The 27,071-nt window shown below is 33.2% G+C and overlaps 1 protein-coding gene across 1 annotated transcript in view; it reads left to right on the top strand.

Annotated features, from left to right (window-relative positions):
* The window catches only part of LOC137385394 (alcohol dehydrogenase class-3 chain H-like), a 53,305-nt gene that overhangs the window by 17,520 nt on the left and 8,714 nt on the right, over window positions 1-27,071 (top strand). The window contains exons 3-8 of the mRNA XM_068071846.1: window positions 1,445-1,546; window positions 2,630-2,859; window positions 3,741-3,873; window positions 12,317-12,533; window positions 17,910-18,040; window positions 20,032-20,306. Of these exons, the coding sequence (XP_067927947.1) occupies window positions 1,445-1,546; window positions 2,630-2,859; window positions 3,741-3,873; window positions 12,317-12,533; window positions 17,910-18,040; window positions 20,032-20,306 (1,088 nt within the window). The remainder of the gene's footprint in view (window positions 1-1,444; window positions 1,547-2,629; window positions 2,860-3,740; window positions 3,874-12,316; window positions 12,534-17,909; window positions 18,041-20,031; window positions 20,307-27,071) is intronic.

Genomic DNA, 27,071 nt, shown 5'->3' with positions numbered 1-27,071 from the left:
CTATTTGAGATCGATTGCAAAACTACCAAATTATAAGTGAGCAAAGCAATTGATCCAAATTAAATCTTTTTTTTCAGAAAAGTACACAAGAGTATTTCTTGAACTTAACCTTTTGGTTAGTATACCATTTATAAAATATATTACATAAAGTTACAACGGTAAAATGATAAAGATGTACATGTATATTCCACTTCGTAAAATTGTTATGAACAGGATTTTCCTGATAGTATTGTAGAAACATACCCAAAAAGCAATCATTTTCCGTTCTTCTATACTCGATGGAGCTTTGAAGTATATTGGCCTCCACATTCCAGAGTGCCTCCACAGTTTCATATATAATTTGCGATGTAGTCGATCTACCCAATCTGTAGTGGGCAGCTATAGAAGTATGACTGGCACCTTCCGCAAGTTGGTGCAGTCACAGCTAGCTTCAATTCTGGCTCAATAGCTTGCCTCATTACTGTCCGCTTTAGTTATTTGAGGTTTTATCAACGGCAGCAAATGGTCAAAATTAGCCGTGTCATTATAAAGTACTTTTTAAACCTCACTTCGTCATTTCTTAACTCTTGTATTAGGTGCTGAAATATTCCATGACATTGTCTTTTTTGATTTTTCAGGTGTACCCAGTATTTTCTTTTTGATGCTTTGAAAACTATAAGTTCTTTTCTTTAATAACAATAATTGTATTTTTAAGCAGCAAAAGTTCTGTTGCAGAAACAGTTGCCATCTCTACCGCATCTAGGTAGTTGCATCGTATGTATCAGGTCTTATTGCGCTGATGCTTATATTGTGTGTCGTGGTACGTGTCTTGCACTATACCAATTGCAAAAGCTGCTAGAAGCGTACTCGCTAAAAAATTGATTAGCCAACTGAAAGCGTTTCGATGACGAATTTGGTGTGCGTGCACAGCTCAGATAATTCTATGATATTTAGCCGAATAAATCTGAATTTTGTGAAGTCGGTCAGATTGAACGAATAATTCATTACGTGTGGCCTTACCTGAAGCTTGCATAGCAGGGCAAAGTTCATCGCACGTCATACAAATGACATCGGTGTAAATCAGACATATGAACAAGATTTAAACACCCAGCCTCAATCAAAATGCATTTCTCTAATGTATAGATGGACATAAAAGAAATGTCCTTCTAGTGCAATATATTTATAAAATATATTATTGGAAGTTGGTGCATTAGTGATTTGCTCAGGATTTTGTAGCCAAGTTTATACCTAGGCCAACAGTTATACATGTAGTTGTTGTTCCTTTTTAATCTCGTAATTTCTCTCTAGAGTGAATGCTTGAGTGACATGAAGCTTCATAGCTTGATGTATTAGCACCTGTTTGAACTTCTCATTTGCTGTGCTTCTCAAAGTGCTTTGGCTTCCTGCAGTGTTCTGTTAAATTGCTATCACAAAATGAAATAAACTGTTGACTATGTTTCACTAGGTTATTTCGTGTAAGGCTGCTGTTGCATGGGAACCTAAGAAACCTCTAAGCCTAGAAACCATTGAAGTGGCTCCTCCACGAGCTGGAGAAGTGAGAGTCAAGGTTAGTCAGCTTTTTCTCAGAATCCTATCGTTAGTGGTTGTGGTAGTTAGCATGCCCTCTCCCTTCAACAACAGATTTCATTGCACATATGACGGCAATGTTATTCTTTATTGAGACTTTGTGTGCGAGAATGTAGAACTTAATTCTACTATTAACTCTGCAGATTACGCTTTTAGAAGGCGTTAAGCCTGGTTCCCATATACGTCGCAAAGCACCGGTGACAGCACCGCGGGCTATTAGTGGTGAAACGGTATTACCGGGGACCGCTGGTAGTTACTGGCAGCATCGCAATAGTTTCGTGCTGCTCAAATTTCGCAAAAGACTGCGGGCAAAACCTTCCCGAAATGCATAACGGGTGAAGTTCACCATTATAGAAACGGCGTGGCTAGCGAGCGTTTTATTTGATTACGCGATTATGTTTAGCAATGCAGCTTATATGTGAACATATGATGCTGAGCCTAACGTCGCAAATGTTTTGCTGCGCAAGTTACCGCCGGAGTATCACAGTTAATATGGGAACCAGGCTTTATGTGCCCTAATCTAGAGCTGGTCTAGAGTGGGTAACCTCTAAACCACAGGTTAGAGTTTTATTCCTTGAAATGCCACTGGTGGTGACAGGAAAGACATGTGACCTTGAATTGCTCCCTGTGCAAAGGGCCAGGAAACTGCAAGAGCAGAATAATTTTTAATGAGGAACCAATTTCTTGTTCTTGCAAATGAGCATGCCTCAGACCATTGAGGTTCCCTACCAATGGGCTCGGTCATGTCTAGCCAAGACCACAGAGTCGTTGTTTGTACAATAATGATCCTAAACACTGCAGCAGCCTCTGCATGCAGCAAGCAAAATAGATAGAGTACTAGACTACTAGTAGACTACTAGTAGGAATTGCTGACAAGAATACATGCCAAGTCTGGAGAAGTTTAACGCTGCTTGTTAGGATGAATATTATCAAGTTTAATGGCACTACTAGGGTTGTTACTACTAGGGTTGTTACTACTAGGGTTGTTACTACTAGGGTTGTTACTACTAGGTTTGTTACTACTAGGACATAACATTTGTCATGTTCAGTTTTGTCTCTGCAGATATTGGCTACGGGTGTTTGCCATACTGACTCGTACACTTTGGACGGACATGATTCGGAAGGAAAGTTTCCAGTAATCCTTGGACACGAAGGAGGTGGAATCGTTGAGAGCGTTGGCAATGGTGTGACAAGTGTGACCATTGGAGACCATGTCATACCTCTCTACACTGCCCAGTGCTATGAATGCAAGTTCTGCAAAAGCAAGAAGACGAACCTCTGTCAAAAGATCAGGTGAGGCTTGTACTGATTGGGCTTGTAGCTGTCACTTCCTCGTGCTCTTCTGCTTAAATGAGCACTAGGCTAGCTCTTGTATATTATGCTATAACAATAGGGAAAACGAGCGCATGCTTTGAGGCACAAATTATTTCTCCAGATCAGTTGATGTAAAGAAGTGGAATGCATCATGTCATAAGCAATGCCAGATGATGTCATATAGCGATGTAACAGGACTATGTTAGTTGTGTATATAACCTTATTTTAATGTTGTATGTTGAGTCCAGATGTACCTGATAATCAAACGTATTTATACTGATGTCTGTCTCATTCCTCACTCGTTCCAATCATGTCTCTTATTCCGATGAATCATGCGTTAGATTCTGATTATGTAGCATCTTTATTTTTACTGTTTTAAAATTAGGGTCAATAGAGTGAGATATTAAATAAAAATGACACATGGTCATCAAACAAACTGTTTGGTAAATTGGGGAGATTAGTGTGAACTTCATGTTTCAGCTGGAGGGTGCCACCTGGTGCAACTGTTGACGTGACTGTTCAGTCCAATTTGTTTCATTCCATGACACACTCAATGGCTCCTGCCGCTGTCTTTGTAAGACTCTGGTCTGTGCAGTAGTTAAAGGTCTATGTATATGACTGTCAAGTGCTTTTTTCTACTAATAGCCAATTAAATTATAACAAAATGAAAGCGCTACCAGAAACTTGCGTAAATGGTCAATTCAGGGGTATACAGCTTACGCTAGACATCTGAGTCTAACTGCACCTACAAGAACATTAGTGTAAATTCATCTTTGCTCATTGTGCAACTAGTGCTCATGGCAACTCAATAAATCCGGGAGAAGCAGAGTTTCAATCGCCCTTGACTATGAATTTAACAGGTCTTCCCAGGGTCAAGGTGTGATGCCCGATGGCACACCTAGATTCACTTGCAAGGGACAGGAGGTTTTTCACTACATGGGATGTAGCACCTTCTCTCAGTATACAGTGGTGGCTGAGATATCCCTAGCAAAGGCAAGTATCAGTAGGTCTTGGCAAATGATATTGCCTGTTGTAGACTGGCTTTGCATGTTCTGTTCTGTGAGGTAATTGTCTGCCTATTGCTTATGGCTTTTTGTCGGTGAAAGATTTTCAATATTTTCCCCTACAGCTTCAGTTGTTACAACTTAAATGCTGGAGAAAACTAGAAGGAAAATATGAGGCGTTGCAGATTAGTGGTGCCAACCTGGTAATGAACACTCTTCAATTGTTAGCACTAGCCTGGTAATAAGCACTTTTCAATTGTTAGTACTAGCCTGGTAATGAGCACTCTGCATATGTTAGTACTAGCCTGGTAATGAGCACTCTGCAATTGTTAGTACTAGCCTGGTATTGAGCACTCTGCGATTGTTAGCACTAGCCTGGTAATGAGCACTCTGCGATTGTTAGTACTAGCCTGGTAATGAACACTCTTCAATTGTTAGCACTAGCCTGATAATGAGCACTCTTCAATTGTTAGTACTAGCCTGGTAATGAACACTGTTCAATTGTTAGCACTAGCCTGGTAATGAGCACTCTTCAATTGTTAGCACTAGCCTGGTAATGAGCACTCTTCAATTGTTAGTACTAGCCTGGTAATGAACACTCCTCAATTGTTAGTACTAGCCTGGTAATGAACACTCTTCAATTGTTAGCACTAGCCTGGCAATAAGCACTCTTTAATTGTCAGTACTAGCCTGGTAATGAGCACTCTTCAATTGTTAGCACTAGCCTGGTAATGAGCACTCTTCAATTGTTAGCACTAGCCTGGCAATGTACACTCTTCAATTGTTAGCACTAGCCTGGTAATGAACACTCTTCATTTGTTAGTACTAGCCTGGTAATGAGCACTCTGCATTTGTTAGTACTAGCCTGGTAATGAGCACTCCGCAATTGTTAGCACTAGCCTGGCAATGAACACTCTTCAATTGTTAGCACTAGCCCTGTAATGAACACTCTTCATTTGTTAGTACTAGCCTGGTAATGAGCACTCTGCATTTGTTAGCACTAGCCTGGTAATGAGCACTGTTCAATTGTTAGCACTAGCCTGGTAATGAGCACTCTTCAATTGTTAGCACTAGCCTGGTAATGAGCACTCTGCATTTGTTAGTACTAGCCTGGTAATGAACACTCTTCAATTGTTAGCACTAGCCTGGTAATGAGCACTCTTCAATTGTTAGTACTAGCCTGGTAATGAACACTCTTCAATTGTTAGTACTAGCCTGGTAATGAGCACTCTGCAATTTTTTAATTCTTTAATCAGTCATTACACTATGAAGATGTTACTCTTCATGTCTCTTTGATCAGTTATTACTCTATAAAGATGTTACTCTTCATGTCTCCTTTAATCAGTTATTACTATATAAAGATGTTACAGTTCATGTCTCCTTTAATCAGTTATTACTTTATAAAGATGTTACAGTTCATGTTTCCTTTAATCAGTTATTACTATATAAAGATGTTACAGATCATGTCTCCTTTGATCAGTTATTACTATATAAAGATGTTACAGTTCATGTCTCCTTTAATCAGTTATTACTCTATAAAGATGTTACAGTTCATGTCTCCTTTAATCAGTTATTACTATATAAAGATGTTACAGTTCATGTTTCCTTTAATCAGTTATTACTCTATAAAGATGTTACAGTTCATGTTTCCTTTAATCAGTTATTACTATATAAAGATGTTACAGTTCATGTGTCCTTTAATCAGTTATAACTATATAAAGATGTTACAGTTCATGTCTCCTTTAATCAGTTATTACTATGTAAAGATGTTACAGTTCATGTCTCCTTTGATCAGTTATTACTATATAAAGATGTTACAGATCATGTCTCCTTTGATCAGTTATTACTATATAAAGATGTTACAGTTCATGTCTCCTTCAATCAGTTATTACTATATAAAGATGTTACAGTTCATGTCTCCTTTAATCAGTTATTACTATATAAAGATGTTACAGTTCATGTCCCTTTTAATCAGTTGTTACTATATAAAGATGTTACAGTTCATGTTTCCTTTAATCAGTTATAACTATATAAAGATGTTACAGTTCATGTCTCCTTTAATCAGTTATTACTATATAAAGATGTTACAGTTCATGTCTCCTTTAATCAGTTATTACTATATAAAGATGTTACAGTTCATGTGTCCTTTAATCAGTTATTACTATATAAAGATGTTACAGTTCATGTCTCCTTTAATCAGTTATTACTATATAAAGATGTTACAGTTCATGTCTCCTTTAATCAGTTATTACTATATAAAGATGTTACAGTTCATGTCCCTTTTAATCAGTTATTACTATATAAAGATGTTACAGTTCATGTCTTCTTTTATCAGTTATTACTATGTAAAGATGTTACAGTTCATGTCCCTTTTAATCAGTTATAACTATATAAAGATGTTACAGTTCATGTCTCCTTTAATCAGTTATTACTATATAAAGATGTTACAGTTCATGTCTCCTTTAATCAGTTATTACTATATAAAGATGTTACAGTTCATGTCTCCTTTAATCAGTTATTACTATATAAAGATGTTACAGTTCATGTCTCCTTTAATCAGTTATTACTATATAAAGATGTTACAGTTCATGTCTCCTTTGATCAGTTATTACTATATAAAGATGTTACAGTTCATGTCTTCTTTAATCAGTTATTACTATGTAAAGATGTTACAGTTCATGTCCCTTTTAATCAGTTATTACTATATAAAGATGTTACAGTTTATGTCTCCTTTAATCAGTTGTTACTATATAAAGATGTTACAGTTCATGTCTCCTTTAATCAGTTGTTACTATATAAAGATGTTACAGTTCATGTTTCCTTTAATCAGTTATTACTATATAAAGATGTTACAGTTCATGTCTCCTTTAATCAGTTATTACTATATAAAGATGTTACAGTTCATGTCTTCTTTAATCAGTTATTACTATGTAAAGATGTTACAGTTCATGTCCCTTTTAATCAGTTATTACTATATAAAGATGTTACAGTTTATGTCTCCTTTAATCAGTTGTTACTATATAAAGATGTTACAGTTCATGTCTCCTTTAATCAGTTATTACTATATAAAGATGTTACAGTTCATGTCTCCTTTAATCAGTTATTACTATATAAAGATGTTACAGTTCATGTCTCCTTTAATCAGTTATTACTATATAAAGATGTTACAGTTCATGTCTCCTTTAATCAGTTATTACTATATAAAGATGTTACAGTTCATGTCTCCTTTAATCAGTTGTTACTATATAAAGATGTTACAGTTCATGTCTCCTTTAATCAGTTATTACTATATAAAGATGTTACAGTTCATGTCTCCTTTAATCAGTTATTACTATATAAAGATGTTACAGTTCATGTCTTCTTTAATCAGTTATTACTATGTAAAGATGTTACAGTTCATGTCCCTTTTAATCAGTTATTACTATATAAAGATGTTACAGTTTATGTCTCCTTTAATCAGTTGTTACTATATAAAGATGTTACAGTTCATGTCTCCTTTAATCAGTTGTTACTATATAAAGATGTTACAGTTCATGTTTCCTTTAATCAGTTATTACTATATAAAGATGTTACAGTTCATGTCTCCTTTAATCAGTTATTACTATATAAAGATGTTACAGTTCATGTCTTCTTTAATCAGTTATTACTATGTAAAGATGTTACAGTTCATGTCCCTTTTAATCAGTTATTACTATATAAAGATGTTACAGTTTATGTCTCCTTTAATCAGTTGTTACTATATAAAGATGTTACAGTTCATGTCTCCTTTAATCAGTTATTACTATATAAAGATGTTACAGTTCATGTCTCCTTTAATCAGTTATTACTATATAAAGATGTTACAGTTCATGTCTCCTTTAATCAGTTATTACTATATAAAGATGTTACAGTTCATGTCTCCTTTGATCAGTTATTACTATATAAAGATGTTACAGTTCATGTTTCCTTTAATCAGTTATTACTCTATAAAGATGTTACAGTTCATGTTTCCTTTAATCAGTTATTACTATATAAAGATGTTACAGTTCATTTCTCCTTTAATCAGTTATTACTATATAAAGATGTTACAGTTCATGTCTCCTTTGATCAGTTATTACTATATAAAGATGTTACAGTTCATGTTTCCTTTAATCAGTTATTACTCTATAAAGATGTTACAGTTCATGTTTCCTTTAATCAGTTATTACTATATAAAGATGTTACAGTTCATGTCTCCTTTAATCAGTTATTACTATATAAAGATGTTACAGTTCATGTCTCCTTTGATCAGTTATTACTATATAAAGATGTTACAGTTCATGTTTCCTTTAATCAGTTATTACTCTATAAAGATGTTACAGTTCATGTTTCCTTTAATCAGTTATTACTATATAAAGATGTTACAGTTCATGTCTCCTTTAATCAGTTATTACTATATAAAGATGTTACAGTTCATGTCCCTTTTAATCAGTTATTACTATATAAAGATGTTACAGTTTATGTCTCCTTTAATCAGTTGTTACTATATAAAGATGTTACAGTTCATGTCTCCTTTAATCAGTTATTACTATATAAAGATGTTACAGTTCATGTCTCCTTTGATCAGTTATTACTATATAAAGATGTTACAGTTCATGTTTCCTTTAATCAGTTATTACTCTATAAAGATGTTACAGTTCATGTTTCCTTTAATCAGTTATTACTATATAAAGATGTTACAGTTCATGTCTCCTTTAATCAGTTATTACTATATAAAGATGTTACAGTTCATGTCTCCTTTGATCAGTTATTACTATATAAAGATGTTACAGTTCATGTTTCCTTTAATCAGTTATTACTATATAAAGATGTTACAGTTCATGTTTCCTTTAATCAGTTATTACTATATAAAGATGTTACAGTTCATGTCTCCTTTAATCAGTTGTTACTATATAAAGATGTTACAGTTCATGTCTCCTTTAATCAGTTATTACTATATAAAGATGTTACAGTTCATGTTTCCTTTAATCAGTTATTACTCTATAAAGATGTTACAGTTCATGTTTCCTTTAATCAGTTATTACTATATAAAGATGTTACAGTTCATGTCCCTTTTAATCAGTTATAACTATATAAAGATGTTACAGTTCATGTCTCCTTTAATCAGTTATTACTATATAAAGATGTTACAGTTCATGTCTCCTTTAATCAGTTATTACTATATAAAGATGTTACAGTTCATGTTTCCTTTAATCAGTTATTACTATATAAAGATGTTACAGTTCATGTTTCCTTTAATCAGTTATTACTATATAAAGATGTTACAGTTCATGTTTCCTTTAATCAGTTATTACTATATAAAGATGTTACAGTTCATGTTTCCTTTAATCAGTTATTACTATATAAAGATGTTACAGTTCATGTCTCCTTTAATCAGTTATTACTATATAAAGATGTTACAGTTCATGTCTCCTTTAATCAGTTATTACTATATAAAGATGTTACAGTTCATGTCTCCTTTAATCAGTTATTACTATATAAAGATGTTACAGTTCATGTCTCCTTTAATCAGTTATTACTATATAAAGATGTTACAGTTCATGTCTCCTTTAATCAGTTATTACTATATAAAGATGTTACAGTTCATGTCTCCTTTAATCAGTTATTACTATATAAAGATGTTACAGTTCATGTCTCCTTTAATCAGTTATTACTATATAAAGATGTTACAGTTCATGTCTCCTTTAATCAGTTATTACTATATAAAGATGTTACAGTTCATGTCTCCTTTAATCAGTTGTTACTATATAAAGATGTTACAGTTCATGTCTCCTTTAATCAGTTATTACTATATAAAGATGTTACAGTTCATGTCTCCTTTAATCAGTTATTACTATATAAAGATGTTACAGTTCATGTTTCCTTTAATCAGTTATTACTATATAAAGATGTTACAGTTCATGTCTCCTTTGATCAGTTATTACTATATAAAGATGTTACAGTTCATGTCTCCTTTAATCAGTTATTACTATATAAAGATGTTACAGTTCATGTCTCCTTTTAATCAGTTATTACTATATAAAGATGTTACAGTTCATGTCTCCTTTGATCAGTTATACTCTATAAAGATGTTACAGTTCATGTCTCCTTTAATCAGTTATTACTATATAAAGATGTTACAGTTCATGTCTCCTTTAATCAGTTATTACTATATAAAGATGTTACAGTTCATGTCTCCTTTAATCAGTTATTACTATATAAAGATGTTACAGTTCATGTCTCCTTTAATCAGTTGTTACTATATAAAGATGTTACAGTTCATGTTTCCTTCGATCAGTTATTACTATATAAAGATGTTACAGTTCATGTCTCCTTTAATCAGTTATTACTATATAAAGACGTTACTCTTCATGTTTCTTTTTGTCAGTTGTTACTATATAAAGATGTTACTGTTCATGTCTCATTTATACGTTTACTTGCAACAAAATTCACATTACAGTTATTTTGTATCAAAATATTCACCATGCCTTGCTCTGCTTTGTTGTAGGTGCAAAATATGTGGAAATGTCATTAATAGCTCTTAAAAGTTCAAAAACAAACAGTTCATCGCCGCCATCACAAAACCTACGTAGATTAGAATCTCGTTCCAAAACGGCTCAAATTGGACGTAGTTGAAGGAGATGGCTTCTGTTGACACTTTCATGCAACTTCATTCGTCGATATATTTTCACAAATAAATTTCACGCATTTAATAAAACCTTGGCTATTGTCTTTGCTCATCTATTTCATCGTCGTGTTAATGCTGTCACTTTGAGCACTGATATCTCAAAACTTCCTGTGAAAATTTGTTCAATTCTCCAACCTTTGCTCGAAGGAGTTCCTATCTTTTTCTGTTTAACATGACGAGCCTTTTTGGTCACCTGTGATAGTTGGAAAATGCGGCAAAAATTATTCCCGTTGTTTTGCAGGACGTATGGGTCACATGATCAGATTACGACTAGACGATTAGACCAAAACAAAACTATGAAGTTGCGAGCAGCCATATTTGATACAGGCTCTTCGGTAAAACCCGAAGTTTTTATCATAAACTAGGGCTACGAGAAGTTTTATACCGAGCCTTTTCTTGCCGCCTTAATTCACGTGAGAACATCACGTGTCCCAAACAATAACCAAATGCATTAACCACGTTAGAGAAATAAACTGATTTCAATCTACAGCGGATTTGTAGTGGCGGCGATTAACTGTTCGTTTTTTAGCTTTTAATAGCGTATAATCTGATTTCCACATTTTTGCGCTCACAACACAGCAGTGTAAGTCATTGTGAATCTTTTGATACAAAATAACTGTAATGTGAATTTTGTTGCAAGTCAACCTTTAATCATTCATTTATAAAATCTCAAAGTTTGTCATCCGCCTGTTTTTCGGTATGTCCAGCTATAGCTATTAATATTTTTTAGCTAAATTTTCGATTTCTGCCTGACTTGAACTTTCGAAGATTGCACTCGCATGTTTGCAATATAAATTATCTGACTATGTAAGCTTTTACAATTCATCGCTCTTTCTATATAACTTTCCCACCCTTTTCCTGTTTTCACACTCAAAATTGCATAATAATCGAAACTCGGTGAATTCTTAATTCTATGAGACATGATGCTTTTTCGTATTTTCCTGGACTTCTATTTCCAGTTTTTCCTTATGTTTTCTTGTTAACTTCTGGATAATTATAATTTTTATCTTATAGCGGGTTGCATTATCTCGATTAGGAATAGCCTCCACATTCTCTCTCCTTTCGGTCAGACAAGACAGTTCAATATCTCCTTTTTACATTTTCTACCAGTATCGAGAGGTACCAGTATCGTCGTATTCAAAGTTTCGATGTATAGATTCTGCTGAAACAGTAATTTTTTTATACACTTTTGCACAAATTGCTATTATTAATTCAACATATTCAGGATTTTTATTTTGTTTTCTCACTTTGTATTAATCGTATCATTACCAAATTATATTTTATTGTATTCATAGCAAAACACACTCGCTTTAGCTGTTACTTGCTAATTATTTCACATTTGCACCCTTTTATAGTGTTTATTTTTCTGTCAATCTAATTGACCTGCACAATACAGTTTCCTCATGATATCAGGTTGGAAAGTTACAGTGGTTTTACAAAATTTGAAAACCTTAGAGGTTGTTTTTATTTTTTGTCTTTTTTATTTAAACTGCATAAAACACTTCTCACGATATAAACTTTAAAAGTTAGAATAGTATTTTGTTATATGTTGACTAAAGATGAACGTCCTTAGCAAAGACTTTTACTACCCGTGCAACGCCAGGCATTCACCTAGGTACTATATGAAGTTGTTACAATTCATGGCTCCTTTGACTGATCCACCGGTTCTATAGAAAGCCAGTGAGCACAATTATTGCCCATCGGTTGAACAGTTGTTTAAATAATCATATTTCTTCTGTACATTTAGGTGAATCCTGATGCCGCTCTGAATCGAGCTTGTCTTCTAGGGTGTGGAATCACAACAGGGTATGGTGCAGCTATCAATACTGCAGGTGTAGAGGAGGGCAGCACTTGCGCTGTGTGGGGCCTTGGCGCTGTCGGCTTGGCTGCAATCATGGGCTGCAAGGCGGCTGGCGCAGCACGAATATTTGGTGTAGATGTTAATCCGGCCAAGTTTGAGACCGGTAAGCAATGAGCGTATGACGTGAGTTCACTGTATCCACGGGTCCACTGTACTTTTTAACATACGACCTTCAAATTTTTATCAAACAAGGGATTCGTAGCTTATCAAAAATTAATGGCAAAATTTGAAAAATATACATTCCACTATCCCACATTGAACGATTTTAGCATAGGTCTACAAAGCAGGTGCTGGAACACATGAAGTCTGTATGTAGGAAGTTTGAATTTTCTTGATTGTACGGTGTATGCGGTTCGGTGTATGCAGATGTATTTCTTGTGGTTTGACAAGTTCTGTGTTTCGTGTATCAGTGGAATATTTCATATTTATAGTTCCGCTAGCCCTAAGGCCAGCAGTGCTCACGATTTCTTTAATTTTCAACACAAATTGTTTCATGACAAAAATTCCTAAATATGTTTGTTGAGTACAGTTGTCCCTAATACATACGAAGACAGACTTGGGTTTCTAATTAGTTAGAATGTGTCAGATATAGAAAACTAAAGTTTTAAGATTGCCTATTCAGTCTGGCTTTGCTTGAAGTGTATCGGCTTCTGCACATAGTGTACACTGTATTTGCTTTTGTACAATAGAATAAACTGTATCTGCTTTTTATTACAACAGAATACGCTGTGTCCGTTTTTGTACAATATAATACACTGTCTGCTTTTGTACAATATAATACAATGTGTCTGTTTTTGTACAACAGATTACACAGTGTCCGCTTTTGTACAATAGAATACACAGTATCTGCTTTTGTACAATAGAATAAACTGTTTCTGTTTTTGTACAATAGATTACACTGTGTCTGCTTACGTAACTCTTCCTTCGTATGAGAGTTTTGGAGGTTACAGCGCATTAATAGACATGTAGTAGATTAGAACAGGCCTATAACGAAAGCTGTTTTTGCAAATTTCATTTTACTCAAAAATCGGAGATAATGTGACTGATGTACTAATTGTTCCAAATATACCAATTCTTTTCCCTGCCTAGTGCAGTGTATAAGAGTATTTATGAGAACTTCAGTGTAATTCATATATTACCTGCACTCTTAACCGTACCTGAACTTTTAACCGTACCAGCATTTTTAACCTTACCTGCACTCTTAACCTTACCTGCACTCTTAACTGTACCTGCACTCTTAACCTTACCTGCACTCTTAACTGTACCTGCACTCTTAACCGTACTTGCACTCTTAACCTCACCTGCACTCTTAACCTTACCTACACTCTTAACTGTACTTGCACTCTTAACCTCACCTGCACTCTTAACCTCACCTGCACTCTTAACCTTACCTACACTCTTAATCGTACCTGCACTCTTAACCGTACTTGCACTCTTAACCGTACCTGCACTCTTAACCGTACTTGCACTCTTAACCTTATCTGCACTCTTAACCTTACCTACACTCTTAACTGTACCTGCACTCTTAACCGTACCTGCACTCTTAAGCGTACCTGTACTCTTAACCGTACCTGCACTCTTAACCTTATCTGCACTCTTAACCTTACCTGCACTCTTAACCGTACCTGTACTCTTAACCGTACCTGCACTCTTAACCTTATCTGCACTCTTAACCTTACCTACACTCTTAACTGTACCTGCACTCTTAACCGTACCTGCACTCTTAACCGTACCTGCACTCTTAACCTTACCTACATGGACACTCCTAATCGTACCTACACTCTTAACCGTACCTGCACTCTTAACCATACCTGCACTCTTAACCTTACCTACACTCTTAACTGTACCTGCACTCTTAACCGTACCTGCACTCTTAACCGTACCTGTACTCTTAACCATACCTGCACTCTTAACCGTACCTGCACTCTTAACTGTACCTGCACTCTTAACCTTACCTACATGGACACTCCTAATCGTACCTACACTCTTAACCGTACCTGCACTCTTAACCATACCTGCACTCTTAACCGTACCTGCACTCTTAACCTTACCTGCACTCTTAACCGTACCGCCCTCTTAACTGTACCTGCACTCTTAACCTTACCTGTACTCTTAACCTTACCTGCACTCTTAACCATACCTGCACTCTTAACCGTACCTGCACTCTTAACCGTACCTGCACTCTTAACCGTACCTGCACTCTTAACCTTACCTACACTCTTAATCGTACCTGCACTCTTAACCGTACCTGCACTCTTAACCGTACCTGCACTCTTATCTGTACCTGCACTCTTAACCTTACCTACAATCTTAACCTTACCTGCACTCTTAACCGTACCTGCACTCTTAACCGTACCTGCACTCTTAACCGTACCTGCACTCTTAACCTTACCTGCCCTCTTAACTGTACCTGCACTCTTAACCTTACCTGCACTCTTAACCTTACTTGCACTCTTAACCGTACCTGCACTCTTAACCGTACCTGCACTCTTAACCGTACCTGCACTCTTAAAGGTTGACTTGCAACAATATTCTCATTACAGTTATTTGGTATCAAAAGATTCACCATGTCTTACTCGGTTGTGTTGTAGGTGCAAAGTATGTGGTAATATGATTGCAAGCTCTTAAAAGCTCAAAAACGAAATGCCGCCATAGATTGGAATCTCTTTATTTCTTTGACGTAGCCATGAAATTTGGTTATCGTCTTGTCACATGATGTTCTCCGTGAATTAAAAGGGCAATAAAAAGCTCAATATTAAACTAATCGTAGCACTAGTTTATGACAAACACTTCGGGTTTTACTGAAGACCCTGTATCAAATATAGATGCTCGCTACTTTGCAGTTTTGTTTCGGTTTGGTCTCATCCGCAATTTGTAATCTGATCATGTGACCCAATACTTCGCAAATGATTTCTGCAGCACTTTTCGATTATCACAGTTGACCAACAGGCTCGTCATGATTACCAGACAATGATATGTACTCCTTCAAGTTGAGGCTAAAAAATTAAACGAATTTTTACGGTAAGTTATAAGATATCACTGCTAAAAGTGACAGCATTGAAATGACGATAAAGCAGCCGCATAAGAATAATAGACATGGTTTTATTGAATGAGTGAAGTATATTTGTGAAATATTTTGACGAATAAAGTTGCATGAAAGTGTAAACAGAAGCCATCTCCCGCAACTGCGTTACATATGAGCCATTTTAGAAAGAAAAAACAAACTACGGCGGTCTCGCGTGGCTTCAATCAACTGTTCGTTTTTGAGCTTTTGAGAGCTTAATCACATTCCCACATATTTGGCACCTACAACACAACAGAGTAAGATATGGTGAATCTTTTCATATTCAATAACTGTAATGTGAATATGGTTGCAAGTCAACCTTTAAACTTACCAGCACTTTTAACCGTATCTGCACTCTTAACTGTACCTGCACTCTTAACCGTACCTACACTCATAATCGTACTTGCACTCTTAACCTTACCTACACTCTTAACCTTACCTACACTCATAATCGTACTTGCACTCTTAACCGTACCTGCACTCTTAACCTTACCTACACTCTTAACCTCATGTGCACTCTTAACCTTACCTGCACTCTTAACCTTACCTACACTCTTAACCTTATCTGCACTCTTAACCGTACCTGCACTCTTAACCGTACCTACACTCTTAACCTTACCTGCACTCTTAACCGTACCTGCACTCTTAACCTTACCTGCACTCTTAACCTCATGTGCACTCTTAACCTTACTTGCACTCTTAACCTTACCTGCACTCTTAACCTCATGTGCACTCGTTAAGTGGTGAACTCATGTAAAATGTTTGGAAATTGTTCAGTCCTTAGCCAATTAAAATAATTTACATTAATAGTATTGAAAATCAAACTTTTTGGTTTCAAAAAATCACCTACCGAATAGCCTTCTAGGAAGTAATTTAGTCAAAAACCATAGTCACACTGTTTTATTTATTCAGTTTATTATGGTGTTATCTCTACTGCACACTTTTTTGTTGCCATGTGTAATTGTATATTATTTATCAAGGCATTGTCTTTATTATGTATTTATTTTTTGCTGTGTGTTATTATCTGTAGTATTTATAAAGGCATTGCCTCTATTATGTATTTATTTTATTGCTGTGTGTAATTATCTGTATTATTTATTAAGGCATTGTCTCTATTATGTATTTATATCATTGCTGTGTGTTATTATCTGTAGTATTTATTAAGGCATTGTCTCTATTATGTATTTATTTTATTGCTGTGTGTAATTATCTGTATTATTTATTAAGGCATTGTCTCTATTATGTATTTATATCATTGCTGTGTGTTATTATCTGTAGTATTTATTAAGGCATTGTCTCTATTATATATTTATTTTATTGCTATGTGTAATTATCTGTAGTATTTATTAAGGCATTGTCTCTATTATGTATTTATTTTATTGCTATGTGTAATTATCTGTAGTATTTATTAAGGCATTGTCTCTATTATATATTTATTTTATTGCTGTGTGTAATTATCTGTAGTATTTATTAAGGCATTGTCTCTATTATGTATTTATATTATTGCTGTGTGTAATTATCTGTATTATTTATTAAGGCATTGTCTCTATTATATATTTATTTTACTGCTGTGTGTAATTATCTGTATTATTTATTAAGGCATTGTTTCTATTATGTATTTATTTTATTGCTGTGTGTAATTGTCTGTATTATTTATTAAGGCATTGTCTCTATTATGTATTTATATCATTGCTGTGTGTTATTATCTGCAGTATTTATTAAGGCATTGTCTCTATTATGTATTTATTTGATTGCTGTGTGTAATTATCTGTATTATTTATTAAGGCATTGTCTCTATTATGTATTTATATCATTGCTGTGTGTTATTATCTGCAGTATTTATTAAGGCATTGTCTCTATTATGTATTTATATCATTGCTGTGTGTTATTATCTGCAGTATTTATTAAGGCATTGTCTCTATTATGTATTTATTTTATTGCTGTGTGTAATTATCTGTATTATTTATTAAGGCATTGTCTCTATTATATATTTATTTTATTGCTGTGTGTTATTATCTGCAGTATTTATTAAGGCATTGTCTCTATTATGTATTTATATTATTGCTGTGTGTAATTATTTGTAGTATTTATTAATGCATTGTCTTTATATTGTATTTATAGGTCTAGGTATAATGTATTTATAATTATTTATATTTGTTTATGTAGACCTTTGGACTGTGTAAGGAATTCTGTTTTTTTATCGATGTCTACTATCCCATCATAAGATTATTTTAATATACGTCTGCAAAGCGAGTTTACAAGTCTACAATATGAACTCAAGAAGTTTGAATCTTTTTCATAATCCTAGCAATATGTTACAAATGTGCAAGACTGACCAAGACTGACCGCATCTTCACTTGAGTTTCTCAGGTCATTTGATTAGCATTTCCTCTTTTTATCCTTTATTTTCTTCAGCTATGAAATTTGGTGCGACTGAATGCGTGAATCCTAAGGACTATAACAAGCCAATTCAAGAGGTTCTTGTCAACCTCACAGATGGAGGTCTTGACTTCACATTTGAGGCTGTTGGCAATGTGGCCACCATGGTTAGTTCTCCTCCTGTCTTCTCTCTATTACAACCAGCTTTTACCTACAATATCTATTGAGCTCATCCCTTCCAGCCGTCACTATTCACCAGGAAATGGTCATGTGTATCACTTATGTGACCAATTTCCAATCAATAGAAAGAAGGCAAATATCACTACTCCCCGACCAGTCGCAGCTAAGTCTATAATCGTTACTTGTTTTAAAGTGACTCGTCATTGGTTTCTCCTGCTGATCACAGTTTATGAATGCCTTCAAAGGTCTCCTGTGGCACATTTAGATCATGCGGAGCAAAGTCTATGTGAACAATTGTGAGCACCTGCTCATGGACCACAGGTGAGCACCTGCTCATCGGCCGCAGGTGAGCACTTGCTCATCGGCCGCAGGTGAGCACTTGCTCATCGGCCATAGGTGAGCACTTGCTCATGGGCCATAGGCGAGCACCTGCGCATGGGCCACAGGTGAGCACCTGCTCATGGGCCACGAGTGAGCACCTACTCATGGGCCACGGGTGAGCACCTGCTCATGGGCCACAGGTGAGCACCTGCTCATGGGCCACAGGTGAGCACCTGCTCACAATATTGTTCTAAGCTTTTTTGCTCGCAGTGGTACCCTCATGTATCAACTCAGAGAATCTTCAAGTCACTAATAATCATTAACTTGTATTAAAAAGAATATATGATATATTTTATTATACCCGCCATATTTGTGATTATTTCTTAGACTTCAAGAATATTCAACTGCAGGTTTTATTTAAGAATCAAGGCATAGTCTAAACATAACTGTTGAGCCACTGAGTAATAAAACCTGGGAAATAATCTGTAAGGAATGTGTTTGGAACTAAACAATGACTCTGTTCAGGTTTGTGATGATGAAGCACTGTTGAGTTTTATAAAATTGTTAGGGCAGAGAAGGGATATGATCTAGTACTGGTAGCTTCAGACGCCTCCCTATTGCATAGAGCTAGTTAAAAAAATGTGTCACCACCTTGACCCACAGATGTGTCTTGGGACCTGATATCTCCTAGGCAGGGTAACTTGCGCTAAGACTAATCAGTCATAAAAAGCTGTGATATAATTTGGTTGGCATTAACCCAATTTTCAATGTACCTTTAGCCTGAGAGTATCAGCTAGATAAAATATGTGAAGACTATTGAAACAGGCATATATCACTGAGCACTAGATCTTTACCGCCAGGATATAAACAGATCATCACTGAGCACTAGATCTTTACTGCCAGTGTCACATACTTTTACAGAGTCCCGTGACCAAAAGCCGGAAACAAAAGCGTTTGATTCCAAACAAACCCAATCGACATACTGATCTCTAATGGAATATTCTTACCTCGCTCTTAATACCGCTTTTTTGCATTTACTTTACGTTTTTACAATAACGTTGTATGTAGACTGGTAGGAAATTTTGTTTTCTTTCAAAAGGTTTAAGATACAACAATCAATTTTAAAGCGACTGCTAATGGGAGTAGTTTTTGTTGATTAATGTTGCGGCTTCTCTTAATGTTGTATAGCTTTAAAAAGTCTTGCGACCAAAAACAAAAATGTTCGATTCCAAACAAACCAGATCAACATACTGATCTTTATTGGAATATTCATACCTCGCTCTTAATACCGCTTTTTTTGCATTTACTTTACGTTTTTACAAAAACGTTGTTAGTAGATTTTTGTAGGAAATTTTGTTTTCTTTCAAAAGGTTTATGATACAACAATCAATTTTGAAGTGACTGCTAATGGGAGTAGTTTTTGTTGATTAATGTTGCGGCTTCTCCATTATAACTTATATGAAAATAGTTGGCGTGGCCTGTTTGTTTGGAATCGAGCGAGCTCCCGTATACGCTTCTGTTGGTCGCGGGACTCTGTGAAACTATACGGCTCTGTTTACCGCCAGGATATAATTTCTTTTTTATTAGGCTGCTTTTAACAATTGTATGCATCATCCACAAGCCTTTATAGCTGCAAAGCTACATCTATTCGTTGCAGAGGGCAGCGCTGGAAGCGAGTCACAAGGGGTGGGGTGTGTCCGTGATCATCGGTGTGGCTCCAGCTGGTGCAGAAATATCGACCCGGCCTTTTCAGTTGGTCACTGGCAGGGTTTGGAAAGGAACGGCATTCGGTGGCTACAAGAGCCGAGACTCGGTGCCGAAGCTTGTTGACCTTTATGTAAACAAACAGTTGATGGTCGATGAATTTGTCTCTTTTGATCTGCCCATGTCTGAGATCAACAAAGGTTTTGACTTGATGCATGCTGGAGAGAGGTAAGCTAATGAGAACACCAGTTCCCTGCAGTCTTGTTTAATCTAATGCCCTAATGCTAAACTATGTAAAAAAGCCCACATAGTCATACTCTGCCTCTTGCCTTCAATGATACATGTATGTTTAGCGCTGATCGAACATAATTACTTGTTCTTGGTATTTGGTACCTCTCATTAGTATTTGATACTTCTCATTGGTATTTGATACTTCTCATTGGTATTTGATACTTATCATTGGTATTTGATACTTATCATTGGTATTTGTTACTTCTCATTGGTATTTGGTACTTCTCATTAGTATTTGATACTTCTCATTAGTATTTGATACTTCTCATTAGTATTTGATACTTATCATTAGTATTTGATACTTCTCATTGGTATTTGGTACTTCTCATTGGTATTTGGTACTTTTCATTGGTATTTGATACTTATCATTAGTATTTGATACTTCTTATTGGTATTTGATACTTCTCATTGGTATTTGATACTTCTCATTGGTATTTGATACTTCTCATTAGTATTTGATACTTATCATTAGTATTTGATACTTCTCATTAGTATTTGATACTTCTCATTGGTATTTGATACTTATCATTAGTATTTGATACTTCTCATTGGTATTTGATACTTCTCATTGGTATTTGATACTTCTCATTAGTATTTGATACTTCTCATTAGTATTTGATACTTATCATTAGTATTTGATACTTCTCATTAGTATTTGATACTTCTCATTGGTATTTGATACTTCTCATTAGTATTTGATACTTATCATTAGTATTTGATACTTCTCATTGGTATTTGATACTTATCATTAGTATTTGATACTTGTCATTAGTATTTGATACTTCTCATTAGTATTTGATACTTCTCATTAGTTAGTATTTGATACTTCTCATTGGTATTTGATACTTATCATTAGTATTTGATACTTCTCATTAGTATTTGATACTTCTCATTGGTATTTGATACTTCTCATTAGTATTTGATACTTCTCATTGGTATTTGATACTTCTCATTAGTATTTGATACTTATCATTAGTATTTGATACTTCTCATTGGTATTTGATACTTCTCATTAGTATTTGATACTTCTCATTAATATTTGGTACTTCTCATTAGTATTTGATACTTCTCATTAGTATTTGATACTTATCATTAGTATTTGATACTTCTCATTGGTATTTGATACTTCTCATTAGTATTTGATACTTCTCACTGGTATTTGGTACTTCTCATTAGTATTTGATACTTCTCATTGGTATTTGATACTTCTCATTAGTATTTGATACTTCTCATTGGTATTTGGTACTTCTCATTAGTATTTGATACTTCTCATTAGTATTTGATACTTCTCATTGGTATTTGATACTTCTCATTAGTATTTGATACTTCTCATTGGTATTTGATACTTCTCATTAGTATTTGATACTTCTCATTAGTATTTGATACTTATCATTAGTATTTGATACTTCTCATTGGTATTTGATACTTCTCATTAGTATTTGATACTTCTCATTGGTATTTGGTACTTCTCATTAGTATTTGATACTTCTCATTAGTATTTGATACTTATCATTAGTATTTGATACTTATCATTAGTATTTGATACTTCTCATTAGTATTTGATACTTCTCATTAGTATTTGATACTTCTCATTGGTATTTGATACTTCTCATTAGTATTTGATACTTCTCATTGGTATTTGGTACTTCTCATTAGTATTTGATACTTCTCATTAGTATTTGATACTTATCATTAGTATTTGATACTTCTCATTAGTATTTGATACTTATCATTGGTATTTGATACTTCTCATTGGTATTTGATACTTCTCATTGGTATTTGATACTTCTCATTGGTATTTGGTACTTCTCATTAGTATTTGATACTTCTCATTAGTATTTGATACTTCTCATTAGTATTTGATACTTCTCATTAGTATTTGATACTTCTCATTGGTATTTGATACTTATCATTGGTATTTGATACTTCTCATTGGTATTTGAGACTTCTCATTGGTATTTGATACTTCTCATTGGTATTTGATACTTATCATTAGTAATTGATACTTCTCATTGGTATTTGGTACTTCTCATTGGTATTTGATACTTATCATTAGTATTTGATACTTATCATTGGTATTTGATACTTCTCATTGGTATTTGATACTTCTCATTGGTATTTGATACTTATCATTAGTATTTGATACTTCTCATTAGTATTTGATACTTATCATTAGTATTTGATACTTCTCATTAGTATTTGATACTTCTCATTAGTATTTGATACTTCTCATTGGTATTTGATACTTCTCATTGGTATTTGGTACTTCTCATTAGTATTTGATACTTCTCATTAGTATTTGATACTTCTCATTGGTATTTGATACTTATCATTAGTATTTGATACTTATCATTGGTATTTGATACTTCTCATTGGTATTTGATACTTCTCATTGGTATTTGATACTTATCATTAGTATTTGATACTTCTCATTGGTATTTGGTACTTCTCATTGGTATTTGGTACTTCTCATTAGTATTTGATACTTCTCATTAGTATTTGATACTTATCATTAGTATTTGATACTTCTCATTAGTATTTGATACTTCTCATTAGTATTTGATACTTCTCATTAGTATTTGATACTTCTCATTGGTATTTGATACTTCTCATTAGTATTTGATACTTCTCATTGGTATTTGATACTTATCATTAGTATTTGATACTTCTCATTAGTATTTGATACTTCTCATTAGTATTTGATACTTCTCATTAGTATTTGATACTTCTCATTGGTATTTGATACTTATCATTAGTATTTGATACTTATCATTGGTATTTGATACTTCTCATTGGTATTTGATACTTCTCATTGGTATTTGATACTTATCATTAGTATTTGATACTTCTCATTAGTATTTGATACTTATCATTAGTATTTGATACTTCTCATTAGTATTTGATACTTCTCATTAGTATTTGATACTTCTCATTGGTATTTGATACTTCTCATTGGTATTTGGTACTTCTCATTAGTATTTGATACTTCTCATTAGTATTTGATACTTCTCATTGGTATTTGATACTTCTCATTAGTATTTGATACTTCTCATTGGTATTTGATACTTATCATTAGTATTTGATACTTCTCATTAGTATTTGATACTTCTCATTAGTATTTGATACTTATCATTAGTATTTGATACTTCTCATTAGTATTTGATACTTCTCATTAGTATTTGATACTTATCATTGGTATTTGATACTTCTCATTGGTATTTGATTCTTCTCATTGGTATTTGATACTTATCATTAGTATTTGATACTTCTCATTAGTATTTGATACTTCTCATTAGTATTTGATACTTATCATTAGTATGTGATACTTCTCATTAGTATTTGATACTTCTCATTAGTATTTGATACTTCTCATTGGTATTTGATACTTCTCATTGGTATTTGGTACTTCTCATTAGTATTTGATACTTCTCATTAGTATTTGATACTTCTCATTGGTATTTGATACTTATCATTAGTATTTGATACTTCTCATTAGTATTTGATACTTATCATTAGTATTTGATACTTCTCATTAGTATTTGATACTTCTCATTAGTATTTGATACTTCTCATTGGTATTTGATACTTCTCATTGGTATTTGGTACTTCTCATTAGTATTTGATACTTCTCATTAGTATTTGATACTTCTCATTGGTATTTGATACTTCTCATTAGTATTTGATACTTATCATTAGTATTTGATACTTCTCATTGGTATTTGATACTTGTCATTGGTATTTGATACTTCTCATTAGTATTTGATACTTCTCATTAGTATTTGATACTTCTCATTAGTATTTGATACTTCTCATTGGTATTTGATACTTCTCATTAGTATTTGATACTTATCATTAGTATTTGATACTTCTCATTGGTATTTCGTACTTCTCATTGGTATTTGGTACTTCTCATTGGTATTTGATACTTATCATTAGTATTTGATACTTCTTATTGGTATTTGATACTTCTCATTAGTATTTGATACTTCTCATTGGTATTTGATACTTCTCATTAGTATTTGATACTTCTCATTAGTATTTGATACTTCTTATTGGTATTTGATACTTCTCATTAGTATTTGATACTTATCATTGGTATTTGATACTTCTCATTGGTATTTGGTACTTCTCATTAGTATTTGATACTTCTCATTAGTATTTGATACTTCTCATTAGTATTTGATACTTATCATTAGTATTTGATACTTCTCATTAGTATTTGATACTTCTCATTAGTATTTGATACTTCTCATTAGTATTTGATACTTCTCATTAGTATTTGATACTTATCATTAGTATTTGATACTTCTCATTAGTATTTGATACTTCTCATTAGTATTTGATACTTGTCATTGGTATTTGATACTTCTCATTGGTATTTGGTACTTCTCATTAGTATTTGATACTTCTCATTAGTATTTGATACTTATCATTAGTATTTGATACTTATCATTAGTATTTGATACTTCTCATTAGTATTTGATACTTCTCATTAGTATTTGATACTTCTCATTGGTATTTGATACTTCTCATTGGTATTTGGTACTTCTCATTAGTATTTGATACTTCTCATTAGTATTTGATACTTATCATTGGTATTTGATACTTCTCATTAGTATTTGATACTTATCATTAGTATTTGATACTTCTCATTGGTACTTGGTACTTCTCATTGGTATTTGGTACTTCTCATTGGTATTTGATACTTATCATTAGTATTTGATACTTCTTATTGGTATTTGATACTTCTCATTAGTATTTGATACTTCTCATTAGTATTTGATACTTCTCATTAGTATTTGATACTTGTCATTGGTATTTGATACTTCTCATTAGTATTTGATACTTATCATTGGTATTTGATACTTCTCATTGGTATTTGGTACTTCTCATTAGTATTTGATACTTCTCATTAGTATTTGATACTTCTCATTGGTATTTGATACTTCTCATTAGTATTTGATACTTATCATTAGTATTTGATACTTCTCATTGGTATTTCGTACTTCTCATTGGTATTTGGTACTTCTCATTGGTATTTGATACTTATCATTAGTATTTGATACTTCTTATTGGTATTTGATACTTCTCATTAGTATTTGATACTTCTCATTGGTATTTGATACTTCTCATTAGTATTTGATACTTCTCATTAGTATTTGATACTTCTTATTGGTATTTGATACTTCTCATTAGTATTTGATACTTATCATTGGTATTTGATACTTCTCATTGGTATTTGGTACTTCTCATTAGTATTTGATACTTCTCATTAGTATTTGATACTTCTCATTAGTATTTGATACTTATCATTAGTATTTGATACTTCTCATTAGCATTTGATACTTCTCATTAGTATTTGATACTTCTCATTAGTATTTGATACTTCTCATTAGTATTTGATACTTATCATTAGTATTTGATACTTCTCATTAGTATTTGATACTTCTCATTAGTATTTGATACGTGTCATTGGTATTTGATACTTCTCATTAGTATTTGATACTTATCATTGGTATTTGATACTTCTCATTGGTATTTGGTACTTCTCATTAGTATTTGATACTTCTCATTAGTATTTGATACTTCTCATTAGTATTTGATACTTATCATTAGTATTTGATACTTCTCATTAGTATTTGATACTTCTCATTAGTATTTGATACTTCTCATTGGTATTTGATACTTCTCATTGGTATTTGGTACTTCTCATTAGTATTTGATACTTCTCATTAGTATTTGATACTTCTCATTAGTATTTGATACTTATCATTAGTATTTGATACTTCTCATTAGTATTTGATACTTCTCATTAGTATTTGATACTTCTCATTGGTATTTGATACTTCTCATTGGTATTTGGTACTTCTCATTAGTATTTGATACTTCTCATTAGTATTTGATACTTCTCATTGGTATTTGATACTTCTCATTAGTATTTGATACTTATCATTAGTATTTGATACTTCTCATTGGTATTTCGTACTTCTCATTGGTATTTGGTACTTCTCATTGGTATTTGATACTTATCATTAGTATTTGATACTTCTTATTGGTATTTGATACTTCTCATTAGTATTTGATACTTCTCATTGGTATTTGATACTTCTCATTAGTATTTGATACTTCTCATTAGTATTTGATACTTCTTATTGGTATTTGATACTTCTCATTAGTATTTGATACTTATCATTGGTATTTGATACTTCTCATTGGTATTTGGTACTTCTCATTAGTATTTGATACTTCTCATTAGTATTTGATACTTCTCATTAGTATTTGATACTTATCATTAGTATTTGATACTTCTCATTAGTATTTGATACTTCTCATTAGTATTTGATACTTCTCATTAGTATTTGATACTTCTCATTAGTATTTGATACTTATCATTAGTATTTGATACTTCTCATTAGTATTTGATACTTCTCATTAGTATTTGATACTTGTCATTGGTATTTGATACTTCTCATTGGTATTTGGTACTTCTCATTAGTATTTGATACTTCTCATTAGTATTTGATACTTTTCATTAGTATTTGATACTTATCATTAGTATTTGATACTTCTCATTAGTATTTGATACTTCTCATTAGTATTTGATACTTCTCATTGGTATTTGATACTTCTCATTGGTATTTGGTACTTCTCATTAGTATTTGATACTTCTCATTAGTATTTGATACTTATCATTGGTATTTG

Source organism: Watersipora subatra, chromosome 1, assembly GCF_963576615.1.
Source record: "Watersipora subatra chromosome 1, tzWatSuba1.1, whole genome shotgun sequence".
Classification (NCBI taxonomy): Eukaryota; Metazoa; Bryozoa; class Gymnolaemata; order Cheilostomatida; family Watersiporidae; genus Watersipora; species Watersipora subatra.
This window is presented reverse-complemented; position numbering and strand designations above follow the sequence as displayed.